This window comes from Anoplophora glabripennis, unplaced genomic scaffold (assembly GCF_000390285.2).
Source record: "Anoplophora glabripennis isolate ALB-LARVAE unplaced genomic scaffold, Agla_2.0 scaffold579, whole genome shotgun sequence".
NCBI lineage: Eukaryota > Metazoa > Arthropoda > Insecta > Coleoptera > Cerambycidae > Anoplophora > Anoplophora glabripennis.
The window spans coordinates 265,221-278,230 of record NW_019416775.1 but is presented as its reverse complement, the minus strand read 5'-3'; the positions used below and the strand labels follow the sequence as shown (position 1 = coordinate 278,230).

At 33.1% G+C, this 13,010-nt stretch overlaps 2 protein-coding genes across 2 annotated transcripts in view; both read right to left on the bottom strand.

Moving 5' to 3' along the window:
- LOC108910645 (gamma-tubulin complex component 3 homolog) overlaps positions 1–9,231 on the bottom strand; it is a 34,884-nt gene extending 25,653 nt beyond the window's left edge. The window contains exons 1-5 of the mRNA XM_018715334.1: positions 9,078–9,231; positions 8,842–9,014; positions 8,463–8,787; positions 8,097–8,410; positions 1,314–1,502 (exon numbers count right to left, since the gene is read on the bottom strand). Coding sequence (XP_018570850.1) covers positions 1,314–1,502; positions 8,097–8,410; positions 8,463–8,787; positions 8,842–9,014; positions 9,078–9,162 — 1,086 coding nt within the window. The 5' untranslated portion in view covers positions 9,163–9,231. The remainder of the gene's footprint in view (positions 1–1,313; positions 1,503–8,096; positions 8,411–8,462; positions 8,788–8,841; positions 9,015–9,077) is intronic.
- A 1,755-nt stretch (positions 9,232–10,986) lies between these two features.
- Positions 10,987–13,010, bottom strand: part of LOC108910644 (beta-galactosidase-1-like protein 3) — a 4,687-nt gene continuing 2,663 nt past the window's right edge. The window contains exons 2-3 of the mRNA XM_018715333.1: positions 11,243–11,536; positions 10,987–11,176 (exon numbers count right to left, since the gene is read on the bottom strand). Of these exons, the coding sequence (XP_018570849.1) occupies positions 10,987–11,176; positions 11,243–11,536 (484 nt within the window). The remainder of the gene's footprint in view (positions 11,177–11,242; positions 11,537–13,010) is intronic.

Sequence of the window (13,010 nt, the reverse complement as noted above, 5' to 3'; positions counted from 1 at the left end):
TGAAATTTTTTTAAAAATGCAATGTTAGATAGATACTTACTTTTAAAAATAAAAACCGTTCATCGGGTGCTTCGTCGATAAACGTTTTTATTTGTTCAGGTGAAAATATTTTTGCTTTTTTTCCAACATATCCTTCGGACTTTCGCTTTAATAAAGCTTGTAGTTTCTTATATTTAGAAATGTTTATATTATGGTTTATATTTACCAACGTTTTTATTATTGAATAATGTGTCCATGTACTAGATGATTTCATAGTTTCCATCAATTCTTGAAAATAAGCAATTAAAACATTTTCGGAGAATGTCGAAATATTATTTGTATTTCTCCAGTCCATAAACCGTTGATAAAGTTTTTCGTACACTTTCTTAGATTTTTGGGGTAAAATATTTTGAACTGCATTTTCTGCTTTCTCCGATATGTGTGGAGGAGTCGATGGTAATTCTTCTATATCGCTGATATCAGACATTTTGATAAATTATCGAAGTTTAGCTAGGTATCTACGAAAATTTAATACGTACTGATTTTGACATCTAAAATAATTACATAGGAACCTAGGATAAACGTCAAATGCACAGCATGCTTGATTGAAAAATTATGGGTTTCTATTGATTAAAAATCTGTATCGTAATGAAAAATCTGTATCGTAATGGGTATCATTATGAAACGGATTATGGGCATATAAGTGCATTGTTATAATACGGGTGTAGAAAAAGATACTTATATAATAGATTTCAGAGACCAATTCATCCTTACAAGCTGTTTTATTAAAATACTCATCTATAGTTGGTTCCAGATCTATTAATAAATTAAAAATTTTCTTTTTGAAAATTATTATATTTGTAATTGTTCTTATATCAGCAGGCAATTTATTGTGGTGTAAATGTAACATAAATGTGAAATTTTTTCAATACTTTACAGGGCAATTTGGTAAAGTGGAGTAATTCATATTCTCTCAGGAATTAGTTCTATTGTATCAAGAATCAGAAGTTTTTCAAGACACTCGTATTTTAAACATACACTTAGGACATATAAATACCAATTTATGCACTATTATTGAAATCCCACACATTGTGTATGGAGCAGTTAGTTATAAAGGGTGACTACCACTATTTCATCCTCAACTTTATTTTTATTCCATTTTAAAATTTTGTTGAAAATTAATAATCTCTAAGTTATTAAGGAAAAAAGAACTCAAGCCGTTTCAGTTTGTTTAAATGCAGAATTATTCATATAAAGTCAATTCAGGACCAAAATATTTTATTTAGATATTACATCTAAAAACAATTTAAATCATAAGTGAGAGAAATTATTACCTCTTGAGCACACTTGGAACCATGTTGTAAAAATCCATGAATAGCTGTAATAAGAGCTCCTCCCTTTTTGTCACTACATTGTTCCGAAATGTAGGCCAGCCATTCAAATCTTGAACGATGCTCATGCATAACATACAGAGCCCTTTTCAAAGTCATTTCGGAATTGTCTTTACAACTTTCTCTATTCATCTAAAAAAATCAATTTAGTAAAAAAGGTTTGCCAAAATACAAGATATTAATAATTATTTTTTCAATACAATATGTTTATTATTATGTTTATGCAATCGCTTATAGCAATTGCAAAAAACGTCACTTTACCACTGTGTAAAAATCGTTTGTTTTAGAGGTTGCTTCTATCATGAATGCATACTGTACTCTCCACCACATCTCCATCAAGTTTATTGACAATCTGTCTATGTTTCCTATGTGTTTGTCATTAATACTTACGTTTAGAATTACAGACACAACAGAGTTCCAAAGCCCTACCACATGTCTTAAATGTATAAATATACAGTGTCTCACGGTAACGGCCCATTAGAATTATTTCAACTTCAACTACTTCGATTTGAATTTTGAAAATTTGGGATACCGGGTTTTCGGGCATGCCCTTCTCAACTAAACTAATGGCGTCCATATACCGGTTATACTGGGAGTCACCATCTACTTGCTTATTCTAAAAAACCCGACTTATTTTGGTAGATAGGCCCCCAAACGACTAACGAAGCGCCAAAAGTGTAAGAAATTTTTTTTATAAATTCTTGCCACTGTAAATTGAAAAGTAAAGAGAACGTAAAAATGAAAATTGAATCTTTTATAGAAATGGGATTTTCCCTGGTCAAAAAATAACACAAATTTTATTATTTTGCCCTATACCCCTATAAACAGTGTACCTACAGGAAAGAGAGAAATAAATAAGTATATATTCCAAACCGTAAGCCCTTTAAACTAATAACTCCTTTATCTATAAGCCGTGGGCTTGGACGAAAAATGAGAGAAATTAATATCTTCCAAACTGTAAGTCTTTTAACCTCATAATAACCCTTTACCCTATAGCCGTATAAGTTATGTGCTCGGAAGAAAAAATGAGAATATAAATAATAACCGAGAGCTCTAACATTTTTCAAAGCACTCGGACTATGTCCAAACTATTATTATTGATTTCCTGTAACCTATATCCTGGGTCCATAGGTTTAAGTTTATTACCTATATTAATATAATTTTATATAAGTTTAAAACCAATAATAGTTTGAACGTAGTCTATAGAGCTATAGTGTAAATAAAATCTGTGAAAACGGCTTGAGTACTGCAGTGGTATGTATACTTATATTCCTGCAGATAGCGGCATAGCGTTTGAAATGAGCTTTAATTTGAACTGCAAATTCGTAGATTGTACTGGAGCCGGAGAAACGACAATTCAAAGTCACCTATCCCAATGTTTTTTTCTGTTAAAAAATTTATTTAAAAACGGAATAAGTACTGCAAAGGTATATAGGTATAGGTAAGTATATTTAAAGTATATTTTTAATATTTTAAATATGGTGCTTGAAATAACTAATAAGCTTTAATTTGAGCTGCAAATAGTTGCCTTGCAAGCTCGATCCAGATGACAAAATGAAAATAGCTTCTGTCATGTCTGCCGCGTTTGCGCGTTGCATGCTGCGTCAGTGAGACAGAATCAATAATTTATAAATTAAAATTTGAATGAAATTTTTATTACATAAAAATCGTAAAGTCAAACTTATTTCAGCAAAGGTAATCACCTTGTAAAGAAACTTGCAGGTATAAATGCAATAAAATAATACATGAAGAAACTAGAAAAGTCATTTTTGACGAATTCTGGAACATTGGAGATCATACTCGGCAGTGAGATTTTCTTTTAAGGTGCATGACACAATGAGAATAAGAGCGGGCTACTGTACATAATAAATATTCCAGAAGGAATTTCTGTCGCAATTATAAGTTTGTCATTGACAATAATGAGAAACAAATTTGCAAAACGATGTTCTTAAATACCCTTGCAATTTCTGAAACAGTTGTAAGCACCGCTTTGCAAAAAATTGGTGAAGGTGATACTGTAGAACGGGACAGAAGAGAAAAACACAACACTAGACCGCATAAAAACCCGGATGCTCTAATAAAAAACATTATGGAACACAAAAAACTTTTTCCACTTATGCCTTCTTAATATACAAGAAAAAACTCAAAACGAATGTACTTGGAAGAAGGTTTGAGTATTTCACGAATGCACAGAATGTATTTAGAATATGCAAAACAACAAAAATGGGATGCAGTAGCTACACTCAGACAATACAGGGATACTCTTAATTCGAAATTTAATATGTGTAGCTTTCTTTAAGCCAAGAAAAGATCACTATTCCGTGTGTAGTGCCTATGGGAATATAGATCCCGAGAAGAGAACAGAAAAAATGGAAGATGATTATAATAATCATAATTTAAACAAAAATGTGGTTCGAAATCTGAAAGACATTGATAAAGAATTGTCGAAAAATGACAAATCTCTAATAACAGCATGCTTTGATTTGCAGAAGCTGTTAGTAAGACCCAAGTCAGAAGTCAGCGATTTGTAATATAAAAGTAAAATCGCAACATACAACTTTACAATTTATGATTTAGGTAGCAATCAAGGCTATTGCTATGTATGGCTATGGCATGAGCAAATATCGAAGAGAGGACCGGATGAAATTGGAAGTTGTTTATGGATCTTTTTAAAGTGTTAAAGAAAATGGGATACGAAAGGTTATTCTTTATTCCGACAATTGCGGTGGTCAAAACCGTAATCGTTTTGTTTTTGCGATGTTTGCTTATGCATCAATGACTTTGGATTTGGACACCATTTTCTTGAAATTGGCCACACTCAGAATAAAAATGACAGCATGCATGCTGTGATTGAAGTTGCAAAAAAACGTCACTCTGCTATATACACTCCTGATAGTCCTGATCAGTGGATTAGTCTAATAAAAATGGCACTGCTCTACAGTACAAAGTAAAAGAAATGTCTCAAGAAGATTTTGTAACTTTTAAACCAATGGTAAAGAAACAGAATTGGAAAAAAGATATTACTGGAGAGGCTGTAAAAATTAGCAAAATCAGAGAAGTCCACTGGAATCCAAAGTTTTCCAATAAAGTATTTTTTGTGTATAATTTTGGAGAAAATCATAAAGAACTAGACTTACAAACAAAAAATTGATGGTAAAAAATTAAGTGGTCTTTTGGGTCTGTGTAATGCTAATTTGATACCACCCATGTATCATGGATTTTACAACTTTCTTCGACCTGCTAGTAAGACTGCCCACCAGGAAGAAAGTAATATTGACCAAGAAGATGACTGACTGAATCGTAATAAATTTTCCTTTTATGTCATTATTGATTATTAACAAATATTTTTTTTATCTAAAAATAGAAAATGTTTAATTTTTCTGTACCTTATTAGTGTAGCAAGTTGTTTCTCAGTAAAAATTTTGGCCACGAAAACTGTAGTAACTCATTCAAAATCCATTTTTTTCTTATCCTAAACTATTTTATTTAGATCATCAATAATTAATTAAGACCTAAACAATAATTACTTTGTTAAAGAAGAACAAGTTAGCTCTTGTAATAAAAAAAATAACGAACATTATTATTTTCTCAACTATTCAAATGCAATTATCTCAGTACATATAACCAAATTTGAGATATGACAGTTTTCCTTGGGAGAGTCGATATACACCCTAATAGCAGACAAAACCAAATAGGCCCCGATTTCGTTTTTTCCCCCGAATGAGCCAGACCGGGCCTGGAACATGTAGTTTTTAATGAGACATATCCAAAGCTACCAATGAGCAGAAAAAAGTTAAGAAGAATTTTAGCAAATCAATTAGAGTATGGTCGAATTTGTGCAGAAAGAATTTTACCAAAACCAATAACTTCAAATGAAGATAATGTAATAAATGTGCTAGCCTATTTTAATGTTCATCCAGAATCCTCAACTCGTGCCGCAGAGTATGATTTAGGCATTTCACGAGCGTCCATTCACAGGATGCTAAGAACTAATGATATGCATCCATACAAATTTAAGCTACTTTCTGCTTCATCTGAGTGACGCCGTGCAACGTGTACAATTTTGTGAAACGATGTTAGTGCGATATCGAGAAGATCCACAATTTTTGCAACATATTATATGGACAGACGAGTCAAAATTTACGAGAGAAGCTATTTTTAATAGACATAATACTCATTTGTGGTTATTGAAAATCCTCATATTATCCGGGAAAGAAACTTTCAATATAAATTTAGCATAAGTGTTTTTTTTGTCTAATTAAAGATAACCAAATTTCTTATCTATCTACGAAGAAAATTTAAATGCAGACAGGTATTCAATATTTTGCAAACGGTTGTGGCAGATTTTCTAGATGATATACCTTTAGACCAACTAAGGAAGTACTGATATCAATTAGACGGGGCTCCACCTTACTGTCACAATCAAATCGATCAACAGCTGACTGAAATGTTTGAAGATAGATGGATAAGACGCCTAGGACCGTGGAATTGGTCAGTGAGGTCTCCCGACCTCACTCCATTAGATTTTTGTTTGGGGAGTAATAAAGCAAAAAGTTTATTCTACACCCGTTGCTTCAAAAGAGGATTTGATTGCTCGAATACGAAGAGCGTTTCATGAATTGCCTGCAGCTGAAATAGCAAAAGCGGTGACTGATGGTGTTATTTCTAGAATCCACAAGTGCTTAGCTGTTAATGGGGATCATATTGAACACTTATGACTTTTTTTAAGTCATTTTTTTTATCTTAGTGCATTATTATTATCAACATACATAATTAAAATTGTGTATTACTATGTATGAAGTTGATTTTTTAGAATTCTTAACTTTATTCTGCTCATTGGTGGAAAATTGGGATATGTCTCTTTAAAACCTGTAAATATTCTGCTTAGGCCCGGTACTTTGAGTCTCGGTTAAGACTCGATTAACTAATCAGGCGATTGTACTTATATCATTATATGTACAGTCTAATCGCCTGATCAATTAATCAAGCTTTAACCGAGACTCAAAGTACCGGGCCTTAGAATCCTATTGCAACGTCTGTGAATAAATAATAAATAACTGATGACAGTTTAGTTGTTTGTTTTGAAGTTTTGCTAAAAACTCCACAGCTATCCTCGCAAGAAATTATATGATTTTAGGTGATTACACAAAAAATAGTAGATGATAACTTAAAAACTAGAAGAGATAGATATAGGGAACCCTGATACCGTTCAAAAGAGAATAAAATTGTGTATCAGAATATAGAAAAACATACAGGGTGTTTCTTTTAAAAAAACCGACTTATGAAGGTTTGAAGTTAACTAAACACGGCATTAAATTTCTAGCACCTTGTATGCAATTAAGCCACTTTGAAAGTATAGATGGGAAGCTTAGGGATCTAGCTATCCCCCCTATAAATATTGTTGCTTTATCTTTCTTACTATAAAATACATACAGTTTGAAGCTAGTCACTATTTCTCTCCATTTTTTTGAAAAAAATTAAATATCTCGAAAACGGTTCATTTTAGGAATAGGGAAACAAAAGTCCACCTAAAATAACAAGTAGAATCCAAAATTGCAATAATATGTAGGGTGTTCCATTTAAAATAAGCAAGTTAATGGCGACTTCCAGTATAACCGGAAGTGGTACGTGGACGCTATTATTTTAGTTGAGAAGGGCATGCCCAAAAACCTGGTATCCCAAATTTTCAAAATTCGAAATAATTCTAATGGGCCATCACCGTGAGACACCCTGTATACAATGTGCTCTATGATTATGTACTGAAGAGGAAAAACTCTTTTTTTTTGTAATTTTTTAATAAAATGTCTATCAAAATTATTGATTTTTTCTAAAATGTTCAATAGTTTCTTGATTTTATATACAGGGTGTTCAATTTTAGAAAAATTTAAAAAAATAGCTACAAGCAAAATATCTTTTTGAAATATACTGCTACTGCGGGATATTATTAGAAATTCTAAGATCGCAAATATGAATTTCCGATTATTTTGCAGAAAAAAATTATATCAATTCATATCAATTAGACAGCTAAAAACTTTTATAATTACTGCAATTCCATTGAACAGTTTCTACTACTATCATATTATGGTAATCATAACTGTATCTACGCTAAGGGTCCGTTCTGTAATTAACTTTTCAGTAGAATTTTAGTGAAATGCACTAAATATTTTTGTTAAGAGGAGTTAGCAACCTGCTAGGGAAATCAGTGAACAAAACTAGTGAAGAATGAACACACCGTATTTTGCATCAGAGAGTTGATCTGTGGTCTATCACTAATGTCAGTTAACAAATTTCAAACTTTCGGAGCAATCATTTACATAAAAATGCGAACTAATTTTCCAGTTTTTCTATAGCCGCCTACCCCTCAACAAAAATTTTAATGCATTTTACTGAAAGCTACTAAAGCTAATTACAGAACAGACCCTAAATAACACGAAATAAAGTAATTATTTTTTTTCAAATCAACTGAAACTTCATATTTGCAACTTTCTTAGAATAACAATGAAATTTCTTAGTGATACTTTTCATAATTGCCAAATATTGTGGTAGGTACTTTTTATAAACAAAAACAATATCTCATAAACATTCAAATAAAAAAAAAATTAATCTTTGAACACAATCGAGAGACACAGCATATTATTTAAAATCATCTTGATGTCAAAATTACAACAGCCAAAATATATTTCAAGACCAAATGCAACAAAATACAACAAAACATATTTTACTTACACTCGCCTGTAAAAGTGCCACTGTTTTATAGTAATCAGATAATTCATCACTTAAGGTAGCAATAAGGGCTTGACAAATAATACCGCTTTGTTTTTCATTATCTTCAATATACTGTTTAAGTTGTTTATGTAAGAAACTCATACCAGTAAGTCTTTCTAACAGTCCACGTTGAATAGGAGTTAGAAGCTTACCAGCTTTAGGATCTATAGTGAAACCTAAACCACCAGGTTCTTTTCTCAAAAATTTTCCCTCAATTCCCTGAAGTGAGTATATAACATCTTGCAATAAATCTTGTTCAGTAACGGTTGCTAAATCTAAATCATGATTTAATATATTAATTATGCTTTACAGCTACGACTAACTTACTTGACAGTTTAGAGGAAGGAGGAATATCACTTTTAGACCAAGTAACAGAAGATAACGTGGTTGTTTGTGATTGTGCCCTTATAATATTTGATTGCGAGTTGTTACTAAATTTTTTCTTTTCTCGTATATCAAAAATATGCCTAACACTTTCCTGTGATGAAGAACTTGTCATAGCTAACTGTAACTGTGACTTATTCTTAAATATTTGCGACTGTGTACTGAATTTATCAAGTTCTTTCGTCATATGCCATACTGGTACATCTTTTTGAGTCTTTGCTAGATTGAAAATAAATGTTAAAGTTGCACAGCGATGTTGCAAAATACTCTGAAATTATTAAAAAATAATTATTCTCATTAAAAACAGGTATTAACAACTTACTGATTTACAAATATTTGAATATATCAATTCAAATTGATCTATTTTTTCTTTTGACTGTAGAAGTTGTGTTATCTGTGTAACGATATATGCTTCATCACATGGAATATTCTTTGACACAGAAGAAGAAAACGACAAGAAGCTAAAAGCCATTTTATACAATTTTGCTGCTAAAGCTAAAATAATTCAAAATCTTTTTAATTCAGAATATTTAAAAATATTAAAAGCTATTCTCATACCTTGATCATTTTTTGAAACATGATTACAAAGTTTTAATACCAATTCTGATATTCCAGCACTTTCAAAGTTATCAGTAACATCCATTTTCAATATATGTCTTTTTTATTTTATAATCATATCATATTAGTTCCATAAAAATAATTTAAAACGTTATTGACAAATGTCAATTCAAACTAAAATTTTGAATGTTGACAAATGACAAATGACATTGAAAAACTTAAGGAATACTATTTCTATGGCCGCGTCACATACTTCTATTATGTGGGCCGCNTGTTATCTTCCAAAATTGTTATAATTTCAAGTTATCTACGGTTAGTGCTGTCGAAATTCATCGAATCAGAACTGCTAGGGGTTGGTCAACTAGCCGCAGCTTCCTGTAGACAACGACCCAATAACTTTCATAATAATTCATTGAAATCTATCATTTTTATTTTAATTTCAAATTTGCACCCTGGAATTTTTTTTATTATTTAGCCTTAGTTGCAAAATGAAATAAATATACGACGCACGAGCGTGATATATTATTACATATTCGGAAAGCTTATGAAAAGAGCTTTAAGTTAAAAAAAAAAACGTCAAGATTCGTTGAAAAAACAACGGAGTTACAGACTATTAAATATATTATTTTCAAGCGAATTTCGTTTATTTAAAGGCATGACTATGAATATTATCGTCATTTTCTTCGGATTCGCTGTCGTTTGCTTCCCCCACCCTTCCGCCGCGCCACGGCTCGCCGAAAATCAAGCGACCCACTGACTTTTGACAATATTTCTTATGCACTTAACATACTTAACATACCACAAATAAAATATTTTTATCTGGGAAAGCACTTGGGTTGCCGGTTATGACAGTATTTTTTTTGCCGCTACCAACCTAATTTGTTTAACAATAGGCCGTCAACTTTGACAGTCTGTAACTCCGTTGTTTTTCAACGAATCTTGACGATATTTTTTGTAACTTAAAACTGTTTTCATAAGCTTAATTAATAATAATATATGTATAACTACATCACGCTCGTGCGTCGTATATTTCATTTTGCAACTAAGGCTAAAATATAAAAAAAATCCAGGTTGCAAATTTGAAATTAAAAAAAAGAAAATGATAGATTTAAATGTATTATTATGAAATCTACCATGAAAAAAATCAGTGCGATTGTGGAAGCTCCTCGGGATCGTCCAGACTAATAATTAGTTAATTTGTTTATAAGGCCATAACTTGTAAACTATTCCACTTACCGATTCCAGATTTCGTGTGAGTTATTAGACAGTGATGGTAATAATGACGCACTTTATAAAAATGTTTAATTTAAAAGTCATAAATAAACTTCTTCTGTTTATAACTTTTGATCTAATTAATATTTTTTTACGCTCGAGGGCTAGCTTTGTAGGTCTTTTGAAGACGAAAAAAAAGTACTGTACTGTTTTCTCGTGGAAACAAACGGAAAAAAGTTATAAGCGAAAAACATGAATTTACATAAAATTTATACAATTAACCACCCTGTAAACAATGACTGTGGACTAATATGTTATTATACATAATATTTAGCATCTATAGTGATAAATTCAGCTTGCCGAGACACAAAGTCGCGAAATGGTCATTTCCTGGCCTTATTTTCCTGGCCTATAAGACCTCAACTATCCCTTAACTCGAATTATCAGTATTTTTCGCGATTTTGATGTAATCTAGTCTAAGAAGACACAAAACCATCATCGAAAACCGTTCATGAAATATCAAATGGAGGGGGCATAACCATTTTTATGAATATTTTTCAAAATTTCTTTGTCGTATCATCTGAAAGCTATCTACAAACCTCATAACTAATAAAATGTAACTCTTTACTGAGCTTAATAGATAACGTTTCTTTTGATATCTACAAGAAGGGCCCGAAATCTAAATTCCATTTTACGATCACTTACCAGGAGATGCTCCATTGGTAAAACCCCAATTCGTACCTCCTATGAACATGTAGATGTTGAAGGAAGCTGGGAATTCCAAAATACGAGTCAAGACCTCCAATACGGTGCTAGTTTCAGTAGTATGATGAGCATTGGTCCAATAATCAAACCATCCAACCCAGAATTCCATAGCAAGAACAGGCCTGCAGGTAAAGAAGCGAAATATTATTCTTGCTTCTAGTAAATCATCATTATATAATAGCACCTACTTATTTGGTTGTCTTTTCAAGATCTTGTTGAACTGCTCCTCAGGTTCGGCTTTCAAGTTGACAGTCTGGAAGACTCCATCTATGGTGCCTTCTGTTCCTTGCACTTTCCAGCTGTCCGACGTTAACAACAGCTCCACTATGTCATTATCTAAAAAGATCTGGTGGAGGGACTCAAGATATGCCTTTTCTCTAGGCCATGCGGTTCCATATTCGTTTTCTATTTGGAAAGCAATGACAGAGCCTCCTTTTGTGAACTGATGTTTGTTTACGACAGCAAACAGCTTTTCCAAGAACCTGAAAAGAATCTGATTGTAAACGCAAAGAAAAAGGGGTACAAATGTTTGACTGGACATGTAGTAATGCACATTTGTTATTAGCAGAATAAAGAAAAGAATAAAAGTCCTTGAAAACTATTTTTTGGCACCTATATTTTTTATTTTTGAAACCCCTAACCTCTGTTCTTAAATATCTAACCTCAAATCCAAGAAATGTGATCTAGAAAGTCAAACGAAGGATATTTTCCAAACCAAGGAATGCGACTCCTTGAAAACTCTATTCTGGAGCTAATATTTTAAATTTCTGAAGCCTCAAACCTAAGTTACGTCCGTAAAAACCTAATCTCAAACCCTTAAAATTTATTCTCAAATCCACAAAAAATAGGGGGATATTTAGATAGATAAAATTTCTTTCGATAAATTATACTAATTTCAACAATGGTCAACTCAAAATCTATATTATTTACCGAAATTATTCGATAGACTGCCATTTCTTAATCTTTAGCTCTTAAGACTTAAGCCCTTTTACCGTGTCAAAATAGCAGTCCTTAAAACGTTGTTTTTCTGCATTTTTATTTTTATTTATTTATTTCTTTTTTCCTTTTGGTTTTCTTGTTTGTTTTTGTTTTTTTCTACTTCTAATTTTTATTAATGTCACAAAGATTTTCATTTTATTTTTAAATACTGAATTATTATCTTTGGTGTTGAGGCTGGTGGGAGCCACACAAAAAAAAGTTGTCTATACTTTACAGTATTTATGCCTCATGCTCACGAATCCGGTGTCAGAATTAGTCATTACAGGCTGCGGAAAACATAGCCCTCCGCACGGCCACCGACGCGCCATGGTACGTAAGAAACACTGACATATTACGAGACTTACAATACACAAACGCTACACAGACAATAAGACAAAACTCGGAGAAACGGTTTGACGTTGCCGCTAGACATGACAATCTCCTCCTCAGGCAAGCCGTTGACTACGTACCCGATGTGACCGACCAACACAAAAGACCTGGACACCAACTTTTTGACCCTGGGTGACCACCCTAACGACCCCCCCTGCCCGCTAACCTTTTCTGTTTCAGAGACAGCCAGGATCAAGAAACGAAGACAACGACACACACACACACACATACACACCCCCCATATCCTCCTTACCCCTCCCCTCCCGCGCTAGCCTAAGGGCCACCTTAGCAAAGCGCATCCCAGGCTGCATAGCCGCACTACCCTACCCAACCATACCACACATAAACATGACACTACCCCCGGGGTTTACACAGACGAGCCGGCGAAGCAAGAAGAGCGCCAGAAGAAAGGGCCCTAGCCGGCGGGGCCCAGCCAGGACAAAAGGAGGTCCCACAAAGCGCCTACACCGGCCGCATTTGCGGTCGGGGTAGACGACGGATGGGGCCCACCTACGAAGGCTGTCCAGGCCTACACGAGATGAGGCAGGATAAAGAGGGATAATCCCCCTCGATCCCAAATCATTGAGG